The sequence below is a fragment of the Botrytis deweyae genome, assembly GCF_014898535.1.
Source record: "Botrytis deweyae strain B1 chromosome Unknown BDEW_016, whole genome shotgun sequence".
Classification (NCBI taxonomy): Eukaryota; Fungi; Ascomycota; class Leotiomycetes; order Helotiales; family Sclerotiniaceae; genus Botrytis; species Botrytis deweyae.
The window spans coordinates 652,037-677,230 of NW_024066223.1; the positions used below are offsets into that span (position 1 = coordinate 652,037).

General features: G+C 43.2%; 7 protein-coding genes across 7 annotated transcripts; 3 read left to right on the plus strand and 4 right to left on the minus strand.

Annotated features, from left to right (window-relative positions):
• Nucleotides 1-127: 127 nt before the first annotated feature.
• On the minus strand, nucleotides 128-1,808 carry EAE98_007189 (uncharacterized protein; the record flags this gene model as incomplete). The annotated part of the gene is made up of 2 exons (XM_038954812.1): nucleotides 128-1,599; nucleotides 1,667-1,808. 2 exons carry the CDS (start codon nucleotides 1,806-1,808, stop codon nucleotides 128-130), a joined length of 1,614 nt encoding a protein of 537 aa, XP_038808954.1.
• Nucleotides 1,809-3,816: 2,008 nt separating this feature from the next.
• On the plus strand, nucleotides 3,817-4,419 carry EAE98_007190 (uncharacterized protein; the record flags this gene model as incomplete). The annotated part of the gene is made up of 1 exon (XM_038954813.1): nucleotides 3,817-4,419. One exon carries the CDS (start codon nucleotides 3,817-3,819, stop codon nucleotides 4,417-4,419), a length of 603 nt encoding a protein of 200 aa, XP_038808955.1.
• Nucleotides 4,420-5,232: 813 nt separating this feature from the next.
• On the minus strand, nucleotides 5,233-7,245 carry EAE98_007191 (uncharacterized protein; the record flags this gene model as incomplete). The annotated part of the gene is made up of 1 exon (XM_038954814.1): nucleotides 5,233-7,245. The coding sequence occupies one exon, from the start codon at nucleotides 7,243-7,245 to the stop codon at nucleotides 5,233-5,235; it is 2,013 nt and encodes a 670-aa protein (XP_038808956.1).
• An 836-nt stretch (nucleotides 7,246-8,081) lies between these two features.
• Nucleotides 8,082-11,626, plus strand: EAE98_007192 (uncharacterized protein). The gene is made up of 3 exons (XM_038954815.1): nucleotides 8,082-8,592; nucleotides 8,639-8,738; nucleotides 8,793-11,626. The coding sequence occupies exons 1-3, from the start codon at nucleotides 8,180-8,182 to the stop codon at nucleotides 11,052-11,054; spliced, it is 2,775 nt and encodes a 924-aa protein (XP_038808957.1). The 5' UTR covers nucleotides 8,082-8,179; the 3' UTR covers nucleotides 11,055-11,626.
• A 635-nt stretch (nucleotides 11,627-12,261) lies between these two features.
• EAE98_007193 (uncharacterized protein) lies at nucleotides 12,262-14,461 on the plus strand. The gene is made up of 5 exons (XM_038954816.1): nucleotides 12,262-12,569; nucleotides 12,629-12,810; nucleotides 12,866-12,969; nucleotides 13,021-13,350; nucleotides 13,416-14,461. The coding sequence occupies exons 1-5, from the start codon at nucleotides 12,290-12,292 to the stop codon at nucleotides 14,296-14,298; spliced, it is 1,779 nt and encodes a 592-aa protein (XP_038808958.1). The 5' UTR covers nucleotides 12,262-12,289; the 3' UTR covers nucleotides 14,299-14,461.
• Nucleotides 14,462-14,639: 178 nt separating this feature from the next.
• EAE98_007194 (uncharacterized protein) lies at nucleotides 14,640-16,995 on the minus strand (the record flags this gene model as incomplete). The annotated part of the gene is made up of 4 exons (XM_038954817.1): nucleotides 14,640-15,290; nucleotides 15,365-15,854; nucleotides 15,906-16,091; nucleotides 16,139-16,995. 4 exons carry the CDS (start codon nucleotides 16,993-16,995, stop codon nucleotides 14,892-14,894), a joined length of 1,932 nt encoding a protein of 643 aa, XP_038808959.1. The 3' UTR covers nucleotides 14,640-14,891.
• Nucleotides 16,996-17,921: 926 nt separating this feature from the next.
• Nucleotides 17,922-19,369, minus strand: EAE98_007195 (uncharacterized protein; the record flags this gene model as incomplete). The annotated part of the gene is made up of 4 exons (XM_038954818.1): nucleotides 17,922-18,211; nucleotides 18,336-18,490; nucleotides 18,579-19,077; nucleotides 19,135-19,369. 4 exons carry the CDS (start codon nucleotides 19,367-19,369, stop codon nucleotides 17,922-17,924), a joined length of 1,179 nt encoding a protein of 392 aa, XP_038808960.1.
• Nucleotides 19,370-25,194: the final 5,825 nt, after the last annotated feature.

Below are 25,194 nucleotides of genomic sequence, written 5' to 3' on the forward strand. Positions count from 1 at the left end.
TCTCGAAGCTCACAATCACGATTCAGCGAACTCAAATCTACAGCAGTGTCTCATTGGGTCAAAAACTGATTTATCATTAAGAGATATTCTCGCTATCATTCATTACTAAATTCGACTAGTTCGTAATTCAAGAAAATGCCTTACAGCTCGTGGCCATTGCCGACGTCGACTGGAACTCCACTTTCGATACGTCATCTCCCTCTCCCAATACCACATCAAACGTGGTAGACCATTGCACATTATCGATCGACTTCGTTCCGCTGAATAAATAATATCCATCGATTTCCTCACTCGCCTTCTCCATAGCTGTACGTTGCACTTCTAGTGATTTCACCATCACTCCTGGTATGGCACGTTCAGACACCCAGTCAAAGGCGACAGGTTCGCTGATACGATCGGCACGAACGGCTGCAGTAACTGTTATATTCCATTGGCCTGCGTCATTGACGGCTACCTGTGGCTGACAGGATTGTGCCGGTTGGTATAAAATGGCGTCTGAGAGTGGGAAACCCCCGCCGTTATTGGTGATGATTTCATCAGCTGCACCGACGGTATGTAAGATGACATCGAAAGACGAGATACCGGTTGTAGCATCAAGAACAGTGCTGAATCCATACCAAGTGAAGACCTCTGAAGCGAAGCCATAACTCTGGCCCAACAAGTAACGTTCTCGAGTGGCAGGAATTGTAGTGGTCGAAGTGTTGTTCTTACGATCACGGTATTGAAGAGATACGGTCACATCATCGGCGTTGCGGTTGGTGGTGCGAACGCGGATGTATCCTCCGAAGGAAAGAGTGTTATTTCCAGCCAAGAAAAGAGAAATTCCCCATGGCTTCACTTCAATGGGTGTGATGACTTCAGAAAGTGTGACGTCTGCAGGAACAGTATCGATCATTCGAGCGAAGATGTCAGAACATTGCGTTTGGAAATTCGTTGGATCTGCTAAAGATGTCATCGTTTTGTTGTTGTCAGCACCAAAAATGCGCTTATCGGAGTTGAAGGTATCATTTTGACTGATCACAAGCGGGTCGGTCGAGTTGTTCTCCAAATACTCGGTTACAATAGTGTTGTCGAACGTGGTGTAGGTGCTGTCAAATTTTGGAAAGTTTTCTTCGCTGCCGTCGCCAGTAATCTGGGGGAAATCGACTCCATGAACACCTCCGAGAGTATGGCCGCATGCCACCATGGTTATCATCTCGGCAGTGTTGAATCCTTGCTTTGCGAAGATTGCAGTGTGTGTCGCCAAATCCTGATCAGGTTCGGGTACGCCAGAAACACCAGCTTTCATGGCATCGACTCGTCCACCTCTGTATGGAATGATTGGACCGCCACAAGCCATTGAAGAAACGACAACGGCCATTGCAAGAAGATCGGCCGACGAAGCTTTAATTGAGCGAAGGTCTTCTGTAAATGCAAAGGTAGCATTAAAAGCATCACCAGGGTTCTCTGCTCGGCCAAGTTCAAAGGCTATAGAACCATCGAGTCCTCCAAGGCCAGTCTCTACATCATGGGTAGCCATATCATGATAAGCAGTTCTTATCCATTCCGCAGCTGACTGGCGCCCACCTCCTGACGATGAGAAATCGCACGGCGTCACACCTGATGCGAAAATTAGTAGACCATTCATTCTCATTATCAACTTGAAATATCTTTTCCGAAAACTTACCATCTCTCAAGCCAAAACGTATATAACCTTGTTGAAGATAAAGAATATCCTCTAGTTGATCATACTCGGACGGCCAAGTGTAAACCGCATTAACTGATAGCACGGGTAGCAAAACCGTGCTGATTAAAGATGCCCCCTTCATTTTTAAAGACGACTTGAAAAGAACAATATCCACAATAGAAAGTCGGACGACGTAAACGATTGTAGTGACTGATTGAGATATTCGATATTCGATATTCAGTAGAATGGGAATGCAATTATATATCAATAAAATACGAGTGTACTGCCAACTCTTCTACGGCAACACAACTGCTAGTGTGTTAAATCAATTACTGATAGGGACTGATTCCTGTCCCATTCTTCTCTGAACCGAGTCCCCTCGTTGGGATCCATATGTCTAATCTTCTTCAAAGCAGGGCCATCAAAAGAAGTGCAAGGGTTTAGGAATCCGATCAATAAGGATGGATAGAATACGATGGATGTATCAGTAATCATACAGCCTACGATTCCGAAGTAGAAGGTGTACCGGTATACGAAAGAATACGACCGCTGCCACAAAGTAGTCAAGACTCCATTTTCACGATGGAGTGGGTCCGCATGGGGAATTTTGGATGTTCTTATTAGAGTTTGTTATGCGAACGCCAGAACGTTGGAAAGAGTAATGGAGAATAGATGATTTGCTCGTGAGCTTCGCCTGGGGTTGGTGTTAGTACATAGAAGGTTAATTAAAGCTTGTTCGTGATTGTGGAGATACTCGTTGTTTGAATAATGGATAGAGATGTGTTTGTATGAAAGGGTGAGAGGGTTTAATGGGGGGAATAGAGTGTGGTTGAAGGGTCCACGGGTATAATGGATAGGGCTCGTCAGCTAGTCAGCTAGCTGCGGGAAAGGGGAGATCATTAATAAGTGTTACTCGTGCGGCCAGAAAGTATGCAACTCCGGCGCTATAAAAACCAGGTTAGTCCTCTTGTAGTTTACCATCTTGTGGTATGTGCATCTAGCGTCAGAGTTGCATACTTTCTGGCAGCACGAGTAGAGAGGAGTTAGCATGAGATAGGGTGAGATCGAGTGGAGTAATAAAAGTATATATAAACTAGGTACGTGGTAGTACATGTCCCAAAAATCTGATGTTTTTGGTAATGCATAGACATTCTTCAGTACATTCATTACTCTTAACCCCTCTTAAGATTTAAGATCCTCTGGTAGAGTACGACGTACATCAGTAAACCTCTGCAAATCAACTCTTGAAAAGGAGAGTCGAGAGGTTTGGTCGCGTGATCATGAGATCGTATTATATCACGCGTACATGAAATCGGGTCACATACTACCTATCAATGTCTTATTCCTATATCGAATAACCTGCAACGATACGTACCTACCTACCTAGGTAGGTAGATATCCAAGTAAGATACCAAGATACCCAACAAATGAGTAAGAAACAAATTCCCTCCATCAACCCTCCTCCACCCACGCATCCTCTCTCATTGAGTCTCATAAAATCAAATCCTTCACAACCCTCTCCATAAAATCCGCCCATCTTCCTACCCAAATCCACAAATTCACAAGTTACACCCTTCGCACAACCTCTTATCGCAAAAAAATCTGATATTCAGCCTCCACACCCCCGAAAATCTTCACATGCCCAGGTGGTATCTATCACTCACAACCCCATAAATTTCACATTCAACCATTCACCATTCTGCTCACCGAGGATTTTCAGCCTGAGAGTCATACATTTACGAAGTACTACCTAGGGAAAAGATTCTTCACACCTGAAAGAGTGAGGGATAAGCCAAAATTCATAGGTTCGCGTTCGCCCCCGCCACAAAAATTTGATCCACTCGAGATCGTCAGGCAACGGTTTGCGGCGGCTCAGCCGCGTTTGTGATTCATTTGTTTTAGTCTGCTGGCGATTGTGGGATTCTTCGGAGTGTGGTTTTGTTTATAAAGAAAGATTTTGGGTGAAGAAGTGAGATTCTTTTGGATGGTAGTTTTGGACGCTTTTGGAGAGTTCTTGCTTGCTGTTTGTTTGGTTGGTTGGTTTTATTGCGATTTTTGCGTGTCGAAAAGCGATAGATTTTACAGAAGGATAAGGTTAAGGTTACAGCGTCAAGACCAATATCAAGACCGAGGTCGAAAGCAATATCAAAATGTCACGACATCACCACAGTTCTCGAAATGAGAAATCACATCCTCATTCGCATTCTCGACGAGATACTCGTCATGAAACTCGTCGTGAGAAAAAGAAAGTTACGCCGAAAAATCTAGCGGCGACGTTGGGAATGATGGGGTTGGCGATTGGGGCTACGTTGTTGACGGAGGGGGGACCGTGGAAGAGTCGTATGGCTGCGGCGGCTACGGTGGTGGGGATGGAGCAGGTGCTTGAGAGTGGGGGGTTTTTTGATGGGAAGGGGGAGGGGGAGGGGAGGGTGGTTAAGGAGAGGGAGGAGAAGGGGGAAAGGGAAAGGGAAAGGGAAAGGAGGGGTGAGAGAGGGTTTGAGGAGGAGAGGAGACGGAGGGATGTGGAGGATGATGATGAAAGAGCATATCGACATCGAAGGGAGAGGGTTAGAGAAGAAGAAGATAGGAGAGAAACGAGAGGAACGAGGCATGGACATGGATATGATTCATATGAGAGAACAAGAAGAGATACTCACGACGAAGATGATCGACGACGTCGAGAAAGAAGAGCTAGGAGGGAAGCCAATAGACGGTTCGACGAACAATATGAGATTGAGGAGCTTCCCGTCTGATGATTTACTTTACTTTAAACTTCTTTTGGATCAGGTTTTGGGAGCTATTCACATGGTACCAAATCATTCAGGAAGGAAATGGACGGATATTTTAGGGAAGGAAGGCTTAGGAAATCGGAGGAATATGGATAGCTTGGTACATAAAGCAGAAGTCGGGTACTTCTAGCTATTATCTCATCCAAGCCCACGGTTACGAGGGCATACCGAATGACGGTTTAGGAAATGGAGGATTGAGATGAAGTTATGATACATGCATGGGAAGGGATAACTTTCTTTCTTTATCGAGTCTGGAGATGGCTCTAAAACCGAATATTTTCGATGGCGTAGATTTATTTTCTTTTTAATTAATAAGGTGATCGGGTTCTTGAGAGATGGAATTGTTTCCTAAATAATTATCTGCAGCTGCATTTGGACTTAGTGATAAATAACTATTCCGCACAGGCATACATTACACAAACACATCTTTGGGAGAGAGAACTGTTGTGAAGAAGTACGATGAGGTGTTCTGCGTGAATATTCATTTATCGTAAGACAAGAAATATTTTCTACTCGTGGTGAATATCGATACAAATACAAAACCATATCTAATACTCCTTACCGTGTAAACTTCCTACCGAGACATTATTAACCCCAATACTCCTTTTAAATTTGAGCCCAAAGACTCTGGAACCACCAAAAGACACCGACCGAACCCCTCCTGTCGGATAATGACCTGTGTATCCCCCTTTAAAACCCCACACATTGATAATATTCGCTCGTTCCCTCTTCCCAAGACCCCAAACATATGCCCCAAAATCCAAAGTCCACACACTCCTATATGTCAAAACTCTCCGGATCCTCTTCCATGAAAATTTTGTACACTCTCCTGCTAATTGCCTTCCCAATCTTCGTATCCGTAAGTGCTCCATTCTTGTTCGCCAATTTTCGACATCCTTCTAATGCCGACGAACCATTTTCTTTAAATCCTTGCAACAGAGCCTGGGGCGTGGGATACTCAGCTACTATCCCCTCTGCCATCTTCTCTGTAACATGATGTATCTCCTCCAACATTTTGATATATGTATCTGCGGTATCTTTTCCAGATTTGAACTGACCACCCGCCATACAGAAATTCAAACCGAGAGCTTCGCGTTGGGCTAGATACGGGATTGTAGATATGTGCTTGGTAAACTGTGCGACCCATTTTGCGCTATCTTGTGTGTTGGTACTCAAACGGTGCTGTACTTTATGGAGGACTTCCAATTTGAGTAAAGAGTCTTCAATGATACTGTCTGCATTTTCAATGTATTCGTCTGCTTGTGTTGCTTTTCTCCTCTGATTGGCACTGCTACTGGCCACTTCATCCTCTGGTATTCGACTTCTCACTGCAGCTTGATACTGACGGTCTTTTATGTTCCGATTCTTATTCTGCCATGCAGTTAAACCTTCAATAAGGTACATCAGCTTGCATGATTTGAATTGTGATTTGAGGATAGAAACATGAGTATCTAGATCCACATCTCCTCTTTCTAAAACCATATCAACGAATTTTTTGGCTGGTATGATACATAGAATGTGATTTTCGTCCTTGATTTGCCGTGGTTTGGGTTCCCATATATCACTTTCTTCATTGTATTCCGAAATGACCTTTCGACGCCACTTGATGACTAGATCTGAATTCTCCCATTGAGATTGTTGAACGTCCAATTCCTTCAGTAAAACATCGATTCTAGTTCTCAATGCCATGTGGCTTTTATCTTGAATACATGAAGGTAAATCAACAATCATTTCCGGAGTCGAAATTTCGGGTTTGGTACGATCGACGTTGACTTTAGCCAGGTCCTTTGCCTTTTCTTTTTCTCGCTCCTTCTCTGCTTTGGCATACTCTTTGTCGATACGTTTTTGCTCCCTTTCAGCATCCTTTGCCGCCTTCTTTTCTGCTGCGCTCGAAGCCTTTTCTTTAGATTTATCAACTTTCTCTCGCTTCTTCTTTTCGGGTGTAGAATCATCATAATGATGTAGCATTGGCTCTTCAATCGCTTTCGATCGCCTTGGTGGCGGATTCCAGGATTTCAGATTCTCAATGGATGGAAAGTCATCTTCATCCTCGACATCCAAAAAAATTGGCTTGCTGGCTTTCTTCCGGGGTATCTCCACTTCGTCAGCATCATCGACATCGTCATATCGAGTCGAAGGTGCCTTTCCCTTGCCATATTTCGATCGAGCAGCGGTCGCATCCGGCGAGCTTGTAAACAATAAAGGGTCTGCGCCCAAAGAGTTTGATCTATTCAACCTGTATTTGGGCGGTCTTGCTTTACTTGTTCGGACGGACTCAATATTCGAAACAGTGCGGTGGTATCCGCCTGCGGCCCTTGGGACTCTATCTTTTGGTGATGATGCTCTCTGTCGTTTCGCAGGTGGCGGAGAAGTGAATGGGTCGTCTGAGTCTGTTATTTCGATAGGAGCATTGGCGCCTTGTCGTTGCTTCGAATTTCCAGTATCCCGTTTTGCAGATGCACTATTCAATACAGAACCAATAGTCGTGTCGAAATCATCAGACCACAATTGGAGCTCGTTACCATCATCAAGGTGTATTGTCTTGGAAGCTTTTGTTTTGGGAGATCGTATCGGCGGATTTGGTGGCGGGGCCTTCGCTGTCTCAATACTAGTCAAATTATCGAAATTGGCAAAGCTGAAGTCAAAGCGCTGGACTGTAGGTGGTCTGGAGATATTCTGTGATAGATCTTTGAATGGAGCTTTGGGGGCGACAATAGGTGCGACTTTGGCGCGAGTCTTCGGTAGTTCTGGCTCTGGACTCGAACTTATCAAATCAATAAAGTCCTGCATTTCATTGAGATTAGAATTGGAATATGCGGGTAGAAATGCCGGCGATTGTGTTCGCACAATCCAGAGTATATGAAAGTATTACGTTGAAATGAAAGAAAGCAAAGCAAGACAATTGGCGGCATAAACAGACTCAAATTGAATTTGTGTTTCGTTTGCGATCCTTTGTCACAGACTGTCAACGCGACTGATACACGCTAGAGCTCGTTATCACGTGATGTGAGAGGCATTACGCCAGCTGCACGGTTCTACTCTACCTTCAATTCGACGATATCTTGACCGAATTCCTTTCTTCGAGGAACATGCAGGAATGAACCCATTCAATCAAAGCAAATACGAGACCATAGGTATTGAGCTTTAGTACCATAAATGTGTTGGACTATAGACCCTTCAGTTAAAAGTTGATAGGTATTTCCAATGGAGAATCTTCTTGGGGCCCAGACATCGCCGTTAATACGCATTTCTCGACCCCCTAGCCCCCCTTGCTTCATCATCTAACGCAAGATAACACTCACAACCCAAAATATCGCCAGCTCTCTATCTAAGCATTTCTGTACTCAACCTCTCCGGTGGCTTAGATCATAGCCCATCTAGTTCAACCAAAGAATTGTGCAGTTGACGCGCTGACCGCTGGCTTGCATATATCGGGAAAAATCTACAATTTACCATGGCCTATGAATTGTCCTGCAATGGCAAGCTGACAAGGCTGGGTTCGGTTCCCTGTACGATTTGCTGTTCCATCTTGCGGCTCGCGCATATGAGAACTATCATATTACGGAGATCTCTATATTCTGCCCACTTTCAGTTTAGCTATGTCAGTATTATTCAAGCATTTCATGAATCTTCGAATTTGATACTTTTTCAAAAAATTTCCTTCCTTTGTACTATATGTGTGTGTGTATGGATGTTATAAGACATATCATTTTGTGTTTTGAATATGGATCCATTATCTATTTTGGGCGCCATCGCAGCCTCCTCTCAAATCGCCCAGCAAAGCTATGATGCCATTAAATTCTTGAACGATATCAAAACGCAGACGCAGAATGGTCCGAAGAAGATTCGTGGGCACATACAACACATCGAGCAATTCATCAATCTTCTAGCATTAGTTATTAAGAATACCTCTTTACAAACCTCCGAAGTGTATTCGGTTGTGAAAACTTGTTCTAATTCTGCAAAAGACATTAAGGACAGCCTCGAAAGTTATCTTGCTACTCCGGATGAAGCAAAAAGAGTAAAATTGCGAAAAGCATTTACAGCAGTGAGATCAGAAAAAAAGATATCCTCTATGATTGCGGATCTCGAAAGAGAGAAGTCCTTGTTGAGTCTCCATATCCAAAAGATTGACTTGTAAGAGCACGCATCTATGACACATTCACTCTGCTGATTTTCAAAGATCTCTTCTTCAAACAGTTGATCTCAATGCAAAAGACATAAAATCGACCGTAGGCGCGGTTGCAAATGATGTTACGGATGTCAAGTCTATACTTATATCGGTAGCCAAACAAATTGCTAAATTTCCATACAACTTCCAACTAATACTCACCTAGATGAATTCTCGATCGGATTTTGTCGCTCCCACAGAAAACATTAACAAAAACCACTTCATCGTGCCAAATCGCCGTGTTAGTGGCTTTATTGGGCGTGAAGATATCCTGAACAAGATCGAAAAGGGATTATCCTCTGAATCTGAGTCTCGTGTTGTTGTCCTTCGAGGGTTAGGAGGCCAAGGTAAAACTCAAATTGCACTTGAGTACTGCCATCGTGCAAGAAAGAACAATATTCGAGCCGTATTCTGGATTGATGCAACATCCGAGAGCACGGTCAAGAAAGATTTCAAGTCAGTACTGGAGCATATCAAAAGCCCAGTTGGCTCAACGCAAGACGACCAAGTAGTTGCCTCCGTGTTGAACAGACTTCAGGACTGGAATGAGCCATGGCTAATCATTTTCGATAATCATGACGACCCATCAAGTTTTCATCTGCCTGATTTCATACCATCGGGGCAAGATGGACGAATTTTGATCACGAGTAGACACGCAGATACTGCTTTACTAGCTGAAAAAGATCATGACATTGAGCTACATGGGCTCCCGAAAGATGATGCTTGTGATCTTCTCATTAAACAAAGCCGAGTAAGTAATACCGCATCGCGCGACGACGCATACGCGATCGTTGATCGTTTGGGGTATCATGCACTAGCTATTACACAGGCAGGATCATATATCCAAAGTCAAAAGATTGCACTATCCCAATTCATGGATAATTATAATCGCCAACGAGAAGCAATTTTGCGGGAGACGCCACGAATGTCACAATATCGACGTAAGATTGGAGAGGCTGCGGACGAAACGGCATTGAACGTCTTTACGACCTGGGAACTTTCTTACCAACAACTAGAGACGCTTGATGATGAGAAGAAATATAAGTCAAGGATTCTGACCTTGTTTGCTTTTCTCGACCATCAAAAAATATCCCAACAATTATTCGAGACTTATTGCACAATAGAACTCTCCTCAAACACCGAAGTGATGGAGATCGATGAACCTTTTCTCTTGTTTGTTGACGAAGACAAGAAATGGGATGAACAAAAATTCGTGGATATTTTGAATGATCTCTCTCGACTGTCCCTGATCCAAAGCTGGTATAGAGACGAGAATGACCATTGTCATCTGTCTCTACACCCTTTGGTTCAGGACTGGATTCGCATGCGCGCTTCTTCGGAACTTTGCTACGGCTCCGCAGTTCTCAGCGCTTATCTCGTGGCAACAGTTCTCGAACAGTGCTACTCTCATCAAACGTACATCATGCCCTTATCTCTCCGGCAGGAGCTCCTATCCCATCTTAGTTTGTATGAAGAGGCTCAAGAGCTGATGATTACACTCAAGAAAGATAAGGCGTTCAGTAGAGATATGTTGTATCGATATTATCTAAATCTCACGCGGTTTTACATTTATAGCGGTTTAAATAGAGAATCTGAGAAGATTGCTCGTCAATGGGTGGTAGCGTGTGTATGGGAATATGGACCGGAGGGCGTTGAAACTTTAAATGCTCGTGGCTGGTTGTCAGATGCATTGCTTCATCAAAATAAATACGAAGAATCGTTTCATATAAAACGAGAGGTGCTAAAAGTTCGCAGGAAAAAATATGGTTCCGAAGATCCTGGTGTATTGACAGAAACACACAACATTGCATGGTGTTTTATGGAAAGAGGACAACTTGCTAAAGCCGAGAGGATTTTCAGAAGAGTCATCGAGATAAAAGAGAGGGTTCTCGGGCAAGATCGCATAAAGACATTGGCAAGTGTCTTCGCCCTTGGTTGTGTTTTACAAATGGCAGGGAAATATGCTGATGCTGAAGCCATTTACCGGAACTTGGTCCGCGACAGCCAAAGAATATTTGGATCGGATCATAGTACCACAATCCTGTATCTGGATGCATTAGCCTTCGTTCTCGAAAATCAAGGAAAACATTCCGAATCCCTGCTCTATCTTGAAAGTGCTTATGCATATAGACTAGCAACACTTGGGCCCAACAATCCCAAAACATTAGAATCTGAGCACGATTGCGCAAATGCACGCGAGAATCTCGAACGGCAATCACAGAAAGAAAAGAGAAAGGCCAGAAGGGGATCATCCGCAAGCCAAACCTCCCATTCTGAAAGCGACACAGAATCTGAAGTCTCTGAGCTCGGTGATGAATCTTTTTTCTCCACATACGAGCGAAATTTACTCTGGTCATCTGATTCGGATATAGAGAAATCTCTGTTCTTGACTTCCGAAGGAGAGGAAGGGGGGAAAAGCGGGGAATAATAGGAGGGAAAGGGAGCGGGTTCAACCGTTGGGACTAAGAGCGAAGGAAGTGATAGCCAAATACCAGAGGCTCTAAAAGATAAACGAGAAGTAAGCGAGAAACCAGTAGCGGAGGAGCAGGAGGAGGAGAAGATCAAGCTCGAGGCAAACGAACATTTGAAAGATTGAACAGAATAAGATACATGGAGATTGCATAAGGAAAGGGGTCGAGAGAGTTCACTGTTCCTGGAGACAAGGATAGATCGCGACGGCAGCATGGATTTATGTATCTTTCTTTCTGTTCGAAGGATACATGATTACAATTACAATATTTCCTCTACAAATCTTTCCTAGTTCCCTTCGTCATCATTAATTATTCTCCACTGCTGTAATCAGTCTATAACTTCTCCCATAAATCAATCCCGCGGTATCCATTTTCATCTTTCATCTTTCATCTTTCATCTCCCTCATCTCATCTTTTCTTCCTTGTTTTTACTATTTGCAACGTCATATTTATCCTTTCTTTTTTTGTACGATTTCTCAGGATATTCATGTACATAGAATTTTGAAAGCCGACTATTACTATAAAGTTTTATTGCAAAATCTATAGATCCATAATTCTGTAATTCTGTTGAATATTTCTGGATCGTCAACTGTAATCACATACCGCAAAGTTTCACTCCGAAATCCATAATTCTATAATTCCGTAATTCCGTAATTCCGTAATTCCATCGAATATTTTTAAGTAGTCAACTACAACCACATACTACAAAGTTTCACAGCAAAATCTATAATTCCATAATTCCATAATTCCGTTCAATATTCCCGGATCATCAATCATAATCAAATACCACAAAGTTTCATTGTGAAATCCATAATTCCGTAATTCCGTATAACATTTCCGGATCATCGACCTCATGCAATATGCATAGCCCAGAAAACAGCCAAACCCTGTGAAACAAGTGTAGAAACTTGGAATTCTTTGCGGACATTTCCGTGCGGAGTAGATCATAGTCCACTCAACGATCCAAGAGAAGAAACAACGGTGCTTTCGTTACTAAATGAATGTATCTTAAGCTTTTGCATGACAAACCGGAACTACATAGACCACAGAGGTGTGGGCCTAAGATATGGCTGTTGCCATATCTTGGAATAACATTTGGTCTTTGCGCTGGCTGGAAAATAACATATAAATCCTCTCCCATTTCCTTTAGTAGCCTTCACTTAGCCCTTCCTTGCTACTCCAATCTTGAAGTATGTCTCATTCTGTAGTGAATCGCCCAGTCAAATTCGTCAAAGCTGGCGACTTCGTCGAGAGATACGCTTTCACCACTGAAAAATGTATATTGAAAAAGGGTTGGACGCAAGCTACGGGCACAAGACCACTGCCGATCGACCTGATCTGGGAGAAAGATGTACCAATCAAGCTGAGAGATGGAGTGATACTATATGGAGATGTGTTCCGCGCCTTGGAAAGTGACAACTCTCCACAGCCCGCATTGCTTCCGTGGAGTCCTTATGGTAAGACCGGCAGTGGTAAGTGTTTCTATCAGATATGCAGGGTGCTATTCTGGGAATGCTAATATTTTACTTAGGCCATTTTTTACTCAATATGTTCCCCTCGCGCGTTGGTATCCCGTTAGCAGCTACGAGTGGCTTGGAAAAATTTGAGGGCCCTGATCCGGCAGAATGGTGCAAAAGAGGCTATGTTGTTGTAAACGTTGATGCTCGGGGAGCCTTCAATTCACATGGAGACATACAGGTCTTCGGAACTCAAGTAGGTGTATCTACCACAAATCAACTGTGGTAGCACTGACATAATCGAAAATTAGGAGGGTCGTGACGGCTATGATACGATTGAATGGATTGCTGCTCAACCATGGTGCAACGGATCTGTCGCACTCGCGGGGAACTCCTGGCTCGGCGCAGCCCAATGGTAGTCTATCCTCTGCTTCTAACCAACTTCTTGTTGATTAATTTTGTCTAGGTTCATAGCTGCCGAAAACCCGCCTCATCTCAAGGCTATTGCGCCATGGGAAGGGCTTGGAGATTTCTACCGCGAATCAATTTGTCGGGGAGGTATTCCAGATCGCGCCTTCTGGAATGAAGTGTTTTCTACTTTCGGTGGCAAGAACCAAAGAGAAGATGTGTGTGCTATGGTAGATAAATATCCGCTATGGAATTGGTACTGGGAAGATAAGAAACCCAAGCTTGGCAGAATCAACGTACCAATGTATGCTACAGCCAGTTACTCGACTGGTCTACATACTGAGGGTTCTTTTCGTGGATATCTCTTGTCATCCTCGTCTGAAAAATGGTACGCCAAGAATTCAGCAGCAAGTAACCTACCTTACCAGAGTAAGTGCTAATCAGTCTTCATAGGTTACGGATTCATACTACTCAAGAATGGCACGATCTATATCAGTCAGACAGCAACGACGACTTACAAAGATTTTTTGATCATTTCATGATTTCTGCCAACAATGGATGGGAAAACACTCCCCGAATTCGCTTGTCTTTGTTGGGTTACAACAGGCCTAATGTAGTCAACCGACCAGTCACCACTTACCCACCACCAGAATTTCAGTATCAGAATTTCTATCTCGATACAGCCACGAATCATCTATCGATGCATCCTATCGAATCAGTCTGCTCCACGAGCTATGATGCAGAAGCAAGGGGCGGTAACTTCAGCCGTTTTGAATTCAAATTCGACAAATACACAGAACTTTCTGGTTTCTCTAAGGTGCGACTTTTTATGTCTACTCCAGATCACAATGACATGGACGTTTTTGTCTTGTTACGAAAGCTAGACTCCAAGGGTAACGCATTGGAGTACTTCAACATCCCATTCAAAGACCTACCTGAAGGTACAAAACCCGAAGATATCCCAAAGGACAATATCTGGAGGTATGTTGGCCCCAATGGTCGGTTGCGAGCCTCGCACAGAGCTACATTGCCTGAGCCTGGACTTTCCTCAAGTCAGCGAAAACTTCTTTCTGATGCCTATGTCTGGCATCCTCATGACCATGAAGAGAAGCTTAGCAAGAATGAGATTGTGGAGCTGCAAATCTCGCTCTGGCCAGGGGGCATGATATTCGACAAAGACGAATCAATGGCATTGGAGGTCAGCGGATTTTACGGGATTCGACCCGAATTTGAGAAGTTGCGAGACACCCTTTCCAACTACAACGTAGGTCGTCACATCATCCATTCTGGCGGTCAGTATCCATCGTCATTTCTAGTAGCTACGAGTAGTCACTAGAATGAGTCGTCCGATTAGATGGAATGGTTCATTCTCATACTCAAATCCTGTTGGAGCAAGTTGTATGTCATAATGTCATTAAAATTGCGTACAGAAGAGGATCTCAACTGTTCCCAGTATGCGCCTGTATATTTTGTTTTTTAAGAGAACCCGTTCTTTAACTCTGAGAAGATGTTAGATAGACTGGCTGTAAATTTTCGTTTATATATCATTGAGCAGTTGGCGATTTTTGTTATGCTTTGTTGAAAATTCATGAATGTGAAACAACCTACCGCCGCTTTTTTTTTCCATCGCGCCTCATCAAGTTCCTCGCTTCCCTCTAACCTTACATCTTTTTCGACCGGAAATCAATTAGGCCTTGCTTGCTAGTGTATTGGTAGCTGTTGAGTAAAAGCAACTAATCATACGTTCTCCACCCATCGGTGTCCCAGTATGCGAAAGTGTACCAATGCTACTCTTGAGTTATGTGATAATAAAGTGATTAGCATAGAAAAAGATTGTGACTCGAAGTCGAAAATGTATCAAATTCACTAGTGCAATATGCGCTACTTCTGAATCTACCCAACCTCCCACGTGAAATTTCGAATCCAAAATCAAGATACAAATAAGCCAAGATCAAGCGGCCATGAATTAAAATCCCACGCAGCATCATCCACACTCAATTGCGACTCTATGATGTCCAGCATCCAATCGGTTGACGGCTGTTGTAATAATTCGGAGTCAAGACTTTCCATATCCAGGACAGAGTGTGAAGATTTGGCTTGATGAGCACTTGCTGTAGCCTCGGATGTTAGTTGCGATATTGCAGACAACATCCGCTCAATAGCGAAAACACTGCATGAAATGGCTTCCGAAGGTATCATCTGCCGAAGATGGTAAAGGGCAGTATTGATAAAATAGAAGTTCTTGTCTGTGGTATCTTTATCTCTCAAGGTGTCCCAGACAAGTACAAAGCAAGCGCTCTCGATGTAATAAGCGTTGTATCTCAAATTCTAGAATGATTAGCGAAGTTGATTTGCATGCTTGAGGTGCTGAATCGAGGGTGAGAAGCTTGAAATGCATTTACATTTACTAAAGAATTCGCCTTCGCAGCTCTGCTAGCAAAAGCTATCAGCTCTTGAGCGGCAAAGACTGCCACTTGGCATGCTTTAAGAAGCCACGGTGGGGTGATATTCTCTGAAGCCGACACTCTTTCAGCAGTCTGCTGTCTGATGTGAAAGATCAAGAATGGTCGAAAAGTTAGGATGAGAGTATGATTGTGAAAATTGGACAAGAACAGTTGTTCAAGAGTAGGATGAGCTGAGGATTGTAAGTCAAATTGCAACTTGTCTTCAAGAGTGAGTTTTATGGCTTGTAATTTGCGATGTATATCCCAAGCGGCTTCAATGTTAGTCTTGAAGTGGATACCACCTGATCTGTAGACAGTGTGACTTGCTGTAGATGCTAAGGATGCAATTTCCACCCAAGTCCGTAAGAATGATGGTTTAGTAGGATAGCCTACAGATATAGTATTCTCTGACAAGGCCGCCGGTCTCCCCAGACTAAAGGATGTCATACTACTATAAAGTTAAATTATTGGCACATATACATTTGAGGCTAGTGTATACCATTCGAATGAGTACAGAGACCAGAATGTCTCGACTCTCTCTTCTTTAAACTCAGAGACTGAAAGCGACGAGGCTGCTCTATGCAGACCGGCCGCATGAGCTTTTCGGACTGAGGTGCCGAGATGTAAATACGCAGAATTTATACGTCCAACTACTGCTTGATAGTGGGCGTGATCGGAGGTTAGTCTATAACTCAAATCAAGATATCTGACAAAGTTAAACTTATCAAAAACAAGGGCAGCTGAACAGCTTGAACATTAACGAGATCTTCAATGGTATGCATTTCAGATTTTGCTCTTAAAAAGAGATCTTCCCCTAATTGCACGTGCTCTGTCAAGGTCGCTCCTAAAGCTAAAATAGCCATAAGGATACCGCGCTCTAGAGCGCTACCGCTCGAAGTGTTTGGGAAAGAGTAGAATGTTTGAAGCATTCCCTCTATTCGCGTCCGTGAGATGAATGGGAAGAATGGCCCAAGAGTTGATATAAAAAGGTCGACAAAGCTGTTCGCAAGATGTTCCGGCACAATCAGCATCTGTGTTGAACTCCTTGATATGAGATCAGAAGACGTATTCCCAAAAAAAAGTCGTCGATAGCCGAACCAGTCTAGAGCCGTATCGCCGTCATCTGCTCTAGGGTTGGTACTACTGAAAGGAGCCTTTGCAATGGACTTGAGCTGCTGATATATTTGTTGCAGAAATGCAAAATTGGACGGAGGGCCGTAATATAGTTGAGGTGATGACGATAGACAACTGTTGTCGGTGGCTGTTATATGATCGCCATACTGCTCGTCGCCGGGTAATATGCTAGGTAATAGAGGTTGTTGAGACACCTCTGAGTTTTTCTCGACTCCTTCATCCTCCTCTGCCTGTGGTTCACAATGTTCGCGGGAAGAGGATGCTTTGCCCTTCTTTCGTCGCCGAACGTAAGATCGGAAGTGACATGTTCCACCATACTTCCTGCAAGTATCACAGGGCAAGCCACCATTGCACTTAGTCTTACGTCGCCTACATTCATCGCAAGCCTTTCCTATCGATGTCCGAACTCCTTTTCGCGGTGAGGGAGCGGATCCAGACATTTCGACAAGGCACATCATTTAACCTCTGCGTGGAGGAGGATCGTTAACATTATAACGTTTTTAACTCGAATGTCATGTGATTTGAAACTGCGGACCTTTGAGAATACCGAGACTCCGAGAAAAATAAGAGTAATAAGAATAATAAGAATTTAAGTATAATAAAGATCAAGGATTTAAGGATTGATCTTATATATTATACTATATTCAATTATCATAATTAGAATTTATATCAATACAAGTTATCATAAAAAAATAATCAAAAGATTAAGAATTACAAGAAATTTAAAATTCTTAAAATAAAAAAAATAAAAATTCTAAAAATTTATACTAGTAGTTAAAAGATTCTTATTCCCCGATAACTGATTTTAAATACATAAAGAAAGAAATAGATTTTTTTATATGAATATATTTAATAATCCACCCTCTTTTTAAATAATTTAACATAGATAATCTCTATACAAACCTCCAAAGATAGATTCCTAATATATAAAGCTATAATGACAACATTCCATTCCATTCCAAAAATCATATATATAATAAAAACATACACGTAATAGAAACATTAGTTATAATTTCAAAAACTACCTACATAACCCCAAACAAACGAGTGACTTCGAAACCTCAACTAACACACCCCATCCATCCCCTTTTCAAAGTATCACCAAAAACGTGTGTTTGAAATAGGAAGTGAGATGATCGAGAATAGTCCAAATGGGATGGATGTTCCAGAGGATAGGTATCTCACAGCCTGTGTGGAAATGAATGGAAAAATGCTTCCTTGCTTTAGCGAAAAAATCTCTCATTCCCATTCCCATTTTCATCACCATTTCAATTCCTCGTCACTAGCTCAAACCTCCACCTTCACCATTCCATTCCATTTCAAACCCCTACCCGCCTATCCATTCCATTCCTCTCTCCCCTCCCCTCATCCCTCATCCTCCTCAAACAGTCGTCGTCGTCCCTACACCACTACTACTCGTCAGCGTCGCCGCTCCACTAGTCGACGGTCTCGGTCTCCCGGGAAACGTACCATTAGGAGGAGGTCCTCCCGGTCCACCACCACCGCCAGCAACAGGTACACCCCCATTCGATGTCAACGCGGCCGCAGCTTGGATAGAGCCAGCGCGAGTAGGATCGATACCGAAGGCGATCCAGCCGAAGAGGCCTTCAGAGAGAGTTGAACCCAGGAGAGAATATTCGACGACGGGGTCGCCGAGGGCGGCTTCTTGGACTGGAGAGAAGGAGGGTGTTAGCTGCGAAGATGTTTTTTTGGTGAAATACAGGAGAGAGGTGGGAAAGGGAGTGAATGAAATTGGGACTTGGAATGTGAATGAGGAGAGAAATAGATGACGTACGAAAAATTCCATCGTTAGCATTAGTAGTTGATCCTGGATTGGGATTTGTTGAGTAAGGGGCCAATGCCTCGATCTGATTCGAGAGCGAGGTATCGAAGAAGAGTTGGCCGATGTGCGAGACTGTTGACCCTTGATATGTGCCATTTGGGAAAGCTCTGTGTGTTATATCATCAGCATCTTTCAATCTTTCCATATACCAAGATTTTTTTCTGAGATTGAGAGAGAGAGAGAGAGAAACCCTACGTTCCACCAACATGAGTAGCAACATGAATATGCTGGGTCCTCCCCTGATAATGCCCTGGATAAAACGCCGTAAACTGAGTCGCGCCCTGCTCCCCCGTCGCCTGAATGCCCCTCGCAAACGTCGCATTAATATTCCCCGCCACCGACGCATCCGTCACCCCACTATACGTTCCCGTGCTATTCGCATACCAGAAATCGATGTACACGTCCGGGACGGGCTCGCAGGTAGCCGTATCGATGACTTGGATATCGAGAATGAGATCGATGCCCGATTGCGTGGCGCTCTCGCGCACGTCGGCCCGGATGTATTCCCCGCTGACGTAGAAGGGGCCTTCGGTTACTTCCGGGACGAGAATGCAGGAATTGTTGCCGGTGAAGATGTCGCTGTAGCTGTCGGTGGGGGAGTAGGCGGTGGTGGAGAGGTGGCTGGTGTTTAGGACGGTGCCGGAGTCGCGGGCGGAGAGTTCGGGGAGATCGCGGAGTTTGATGATGGAGGTGTCTGGAATAGTTAGCTTGGGTTGAGAGATAGAGAATTAGCGTGTGAATGAGAGGTTACCAGTGGGAAGACCACGCTTGGCTCGCTCGTTTTGGAGGATCTCGTGTCTTCTATCTGTGGTGCGTTGATGATGACCTCGAGCCTTGAGCTTGGAGTAGCAGCTACTGATATCTCTCTTGTGGAATTCATGAGCTCTTGCAATATGAGCAATTTCTTCCTTAATGTCATGTCCCGGATGTGCTTGCACAGCAACCAAGAAGGCCACCGTGGGGATGGTGAGACGTTTGAAATGCATGGTGAATAAAGTACTCAGGAGAAAAGAAGTTGATGAGCTGATGGATTCTTCTATTTCTACAGGACGATGTTCTTCATATATATACACATAATTTTGACCCGAGTCAAAAGCTTCATAGCAAAAAACCATCCTGAATCACGTCTTTCAGATGCCAGCGTGCAAAACGAAATGACATCTTGATGTCGACAGCGCCAAGGCTTTCACGATCTTCCCAGCGAGGCAAATTCCAATTCATCCAGACAGGATATACTTTTCCCGCGAACGACGTCGACGGAATCGAGTAGGTGATTGATTTTGGAGGATATTGAGGATCATCCCAAGACAAAGGTACACGCGTCCAAATGATTTGGATTGGTTTTGAGGATATATTTCCACAATCACAGGCGTGCTCCTATATCAAAGCGCCTGGGATACCTGTCGAAACCATGTAGAATTGAGATTCTCCATGCCCGTCCTACAGGAGCGCCATCTTGGCGATATAGGGGAGGATCAAAGACATATGCAATTCGTCATACAAGAACAGTAATGCCAGAAAGCTGATTGGAACATCCTTTTCGTTAATGACATTCCACCGTCGGAGAAATATTTCTCAACGGGAAGGTAAGAGGAATATTTGCTTGGTGATTGCCCTTAGAAGATATTATTGCGATGGATAGTACTTGGCAACTGCAATACCGAAGGATGGAACTTACCCCAACATTAATTACGCACATATACAGACACATATGAAACGACTTTTGAATTGCTTGTGATTAGCCGCGCAGAGGAAAAACTGCCGGCAGATGCAGGATTTCCTGGAGAAGGAAAGGATGAGGAGAAAGATATGGGATGATCTAGAGAGCTGACGAAGCCTCTCTAGGTTTATATATCAAAAGCAAAATGTGATATGAGCTCATACTTGTACTTGAGGTATGAGTGACATTCACATCGTACAAGATTGGCTGCGCTTACTTAAGACAGTATATACTTCCTAGACATTTGCATATTGCAATGTCATCGGAGAAAAATCCGGATATACCAAATACAATATCCAAGTGAAGATTGGACAATTGTAATGCCATTTTGCAAGGAAATAGATGGTAGATATTCGTGGTATTTCAAACCATTCGTTGTGGTTTGACAAAACCTAAGCAAAACCACTTCACTTCCTCACGCCCACCGACGCTACCCGACAATCCCCCGAACCCACACCAAAACAAATCCACCACTTATCCCCCCCCAAAAAAGCAAGCAAGCAAAAACATCGCACACATCCGTTAACTTCTCGAGTCAATCACCCTTCGAGTAAAATTCTCACTCAACACATACATCACTATCAATCATGGAGCCAAAAAAAAAGCACAAAAAACAATCAACATAGGAGGTATTGAACCACACCCGATTTGAACGGATAACCTTTCGATCTGGAGTCGAACGCGCTACCGTTGCGCCAGCGGTCCTATTGATCTGGAAGATGTGTTTCATCAAATCTTATATTACAAAGTCTTGAGGGCGATTAGAAATTAGGCTGATTGAAGCACGTGAGATAAGGGATGTGATCCAATCAATGAAGAGGAACGAATGTTGCACATCGCGAAATTGTCACCATGATTCTGTGATATTCTTGCTGTCGGACATGGAATCAATGTTTTATTAGTAGTAAGTAGTTCGTTCGTTCATGTGCTTCTCGCTGAGGCATTTTAGTCTAATTGGTTTTAGATATCGTGTTCAATTTAGATAGCTTCCAAAGACAACTACGATATGATAATTCTACGATATAAAAAATAATCTTAGCTCAACATTTATATCCATGCAATGCAATTGAAAAGATCTAGGTGGTATCACTGTAGTCTCTGAATTGTCCTCGAAAATTTATAGGCAATAGAATGCTCAACATTTATCTGGACCTCTCTGTTGTCAAAAGTGTATATTCAATTGCATACCCTCACAATCCTTCCTAGTACTCATCAATACTCCCGATTAACAATTAACATATTACCCATCGATTTGCTGAAGTGGCTTCTTGGAGTTAACAATGACCTCTGCAACATAGCTAAGGATAATACCAATGGTTTACTCTTTCGAATAATCGTATCCATACAAATCCAGGTCCTGAAATCCCCATACTCGAATTTGTATGAGTCCAGTACTGGCATCTACAGAGTATAGCAAAGACATCAACGACATATCAGTTGAATATTCGAGATGCAAACAAACGATATCTGAGCTGACGAGTCCCTCGGTTAGAGATGTCAGACCTCAACCCCGCCCCAATATAAAAACGAAAATCAATCGTCTTTACATACCTATCAAAGAAAGAAACTTTCATCCGTCATGAATCGATCGAGATAAAGTTTTTACTACATATATTAAAGACAAGGCTGCGTAGTCTAGTCGTGTTCTAATCCTTATGTCGTGCGGATCTTAACCGTCTTGATTCAGGGATTTTTGTATTAGTATGCTCATGTATTCCTCCCTCTTACTCAATATTGCTGTTGCTAGACTGCGGCTCAACAAGGAAACCCTATCTAGAGCACAGGAATAATGATACCGTCGTGGGGTAGACGAATCTGCTTCGGAGCATAAATCGATATTGTGGACGACCGCGAGGGGGTAATCCAGTCGCCTGGAAGTTGGGACGATTGATACGAATACGACTCAATATAAATGAACCAGACAGAAACATCATACGATAATGTACTGTTAAGAATTGCATGCCGCCACAAGCTGTCAGAAGTCATACTGTCACCATCCATTTCATCTGATGTTCAAAATGTGACCAATATGCAGGCTGGTAGCTTGTTTATTCGATACCCATGACTCTTGGATGTTCAGATCTGTGATTTAGCTTGGCCAATGAGATTGCTGATCAAAAGTTTGTAGTAGTAGTAATTGGAGGTGCCACTGGTCATGAGCAAGCATATCCTTACTTAGGAATGAAAAGATCGCGAAGGAGCTTTTTACTTGATACTCTCCACACATGATTGAGGGAGTACCCACTACTCAGCTATTAGTTCTCAAATGAAGAAGTCGCGCAGCCTCGGCGCACATGGTTCTACCATCATGAAATGTGCCATTATTCGCCGTCGCCGGCTAGACTTGTTGCCCGCATGTTTAGATGCGGAAACTTGGGGAGATCCCTTGATGCTAGACTCGATTTTTTTTTTATCTCACCAAGGTATCTAAGCGATCTTGGGGCAATGTCGGGCCAAAAAATCGACCAAAAAATTGTACTTGGGAGACGTTCACTCTGTACCGTGAATTCCGAACCCTCAATCACATGGTTATAGCGCATGAAAAACTGAATCATGACTACATGATTTCATCCTTGATGCATTTCGCGTCTTGTTGAAATGCCGAGCTGCCACTCTCTCTTGGAAACTGCCGCGACAAAGTATTAAGGCGATAAGGTTCGATAAATATGTACATAGGTGAATCGGTGGTGGCAATCTCCATGCCATCTGTGGGCTTTGCATGGACGCGGATCAAAAGAACTATTTGGGTTGGTTGGGTCAATGCGTGCGTGATATCTGTGTCGTGATACCGTGACACGCGTGATACGAATGTTTTTGATAGTGCTGACCGACCGGTATTGCTGTCACTGAGACTGGTAGATGAGGGAGAGAATTTCATGCTTAGTTGCAAAATCTGGAGACGAAAGACTCATGCAAGAAGTATGTTAATTTGTAATGAATTAAAGTTATTGACTTGTTCAAATATTAATATAAAAGAACTTCGGGATGGTGACGAATCGAGGTCAGTGTCAAGTCTCGAGTTTGGTACCGACCGGAGCCGTATCAATGATCCATGGTTCAACGGTTGCTGCTTTGGGAAGGATTTTTATTTTGTTCCGAATAACCAACAGTGGGCTCTTGGATTGCTCATTGCTCATTGCTCATTGTCCATTGCCCATTGCCCATTGCCCATTGCCCAACGTCAATTGTCTTCCCCTCTTGAAAATGTATAGGAGAGGTAGTCTTGTTCCGGTGTTCCAGCCTCGATTTGTATATTAATTTGCGATCAAAATCAAACACATGCAAGGGCCCAGTAGATACTTGGTAGATATCCAATGGATCCCAATAATGAGCACAGATCAACTTTGGCAGCAGTTTTCATTTTCCAAATGGTTAGTTTGAATACCAAAATCTTAAATGGCCCAAAGGAGAATTCCAGAAGTCCACTCGTGTCGGGGAAATTTGATTGACTGCCGATGACAATAATAACAAAGGCCACATGTGCGGAGACACTACGGAGCTTCGATTCATATCAATTGTGCTTCAAGTAAGACTCATGTGCGTGTGCTTGTGCTTGTGTGCACTGTGAATGGGCTTGTGTGGCGGCCCTGTATGATGGGATGGGCGTACCTGAGTTTGCTATCCGTGCCTGGATTTGACCCTTGACCAGTTGGAAAAGAGTTAGAGTTCCTTTTGGATCATTGGTTACATTCGCACATCCATACGAAGTCCGGAGTAATCAAATTTGAAGGCGGAAAACCACATGTTGACCACGATATAGGTTGATGTTTTGTAGACGGACGGTACGTTAGTGGTAGTGGTGGTGGTGATGGTGGTGGTGGTAGTAGTAGTAGTAGTACTGTAGTAGTAGTAGTAGTAGTAGTAGTAGTACTACGCGTCCGGGCGTGTTTGCGCATGAGTTAAGATTTTTGTGTCATATATCAGAAATTGAGGGGAGATTTGATGGATAAATACCTTCTGAGGCAAACCTAGAAACGGCCATGAGCTGAATCTTTCCCTTTCCCAATAATGTTTGTCTGTGTTGGATGTGTATCCGTTGGTACGTCTCGACTCTCTCCTTCGTATAATAGCAGATTATCGTTGCGATATTTGGTAAAGTTGTGTCGACCCTGTTATGGACTAGAGCAAGGGGGAAGAAGCTGGGAAGGGAAACATCCCGTGAACGAGGGCAGGGTTGATGGATAAATGAAAGCGAACCGTTCGAGATTTCGTTCCTTTTGATGATTGTGATATGATGAATCGATTGGAGGAGGGAGGTAGAAAGTGGGAGGAGATATGGGGATTGGGTATTGGATACATTTTCTTCTTCTGCTTCTCTTGTTTGATCTCCCATGGGCCATTGATGGAGCAAAGTTGAAAGATACAAACAGCTGCAATATCGCGCATGAGACTAATGTAAGTACACATCACACTAATGTATGATATGAATATAAATGGTACGGGAAATGGAGAAGAAACATCAAGAAACATCAAAGCACCCCTCGATTTTGCTACCCGTCACAGTGTCACTGCATTTGGGTCCATTCGCCATTCTCCAATTACATCTTCCAATTGAACAATAACAATGCCTTGATGTGGAATAGGGTGGTGGAAATGTTTGAGTGTGATTTTATTTTGGGAGAGGGGATTGATTTACTTTTCCGGGAATTTCTTTTGGCCGTCGTTCTTTTCCTTTCTTCTCTTCGCTTTCCTTGGAATTTCCTGACCTTTCTCTCTCCATCACTGTACTCACTACTCATGATTACCTACTATCACAGGGAAAGACTTGAAAAGATATACTCAATAGGGATATATAATTGTGATTATATAATTGTGATTATATAATTGTGATTATATAATTGTGATTATATAATTGTGATGATATATTATATATGTAAATACTACTACTGATTGCCCACTCGGTAGATACTATCTAGACAGATGACTTATCATCGGCATCAAAAGTATACGATACGATCTTTCAATCAATCACTCATTCATTTTGACGGTTGACTACCTAGTATACTAATGATTAGCTTTTCTTTTTCCATACAATCTCCTGAACATCGACCCACTCTTCGAATCTTCCTAAATCTTAACCCAATTATATTA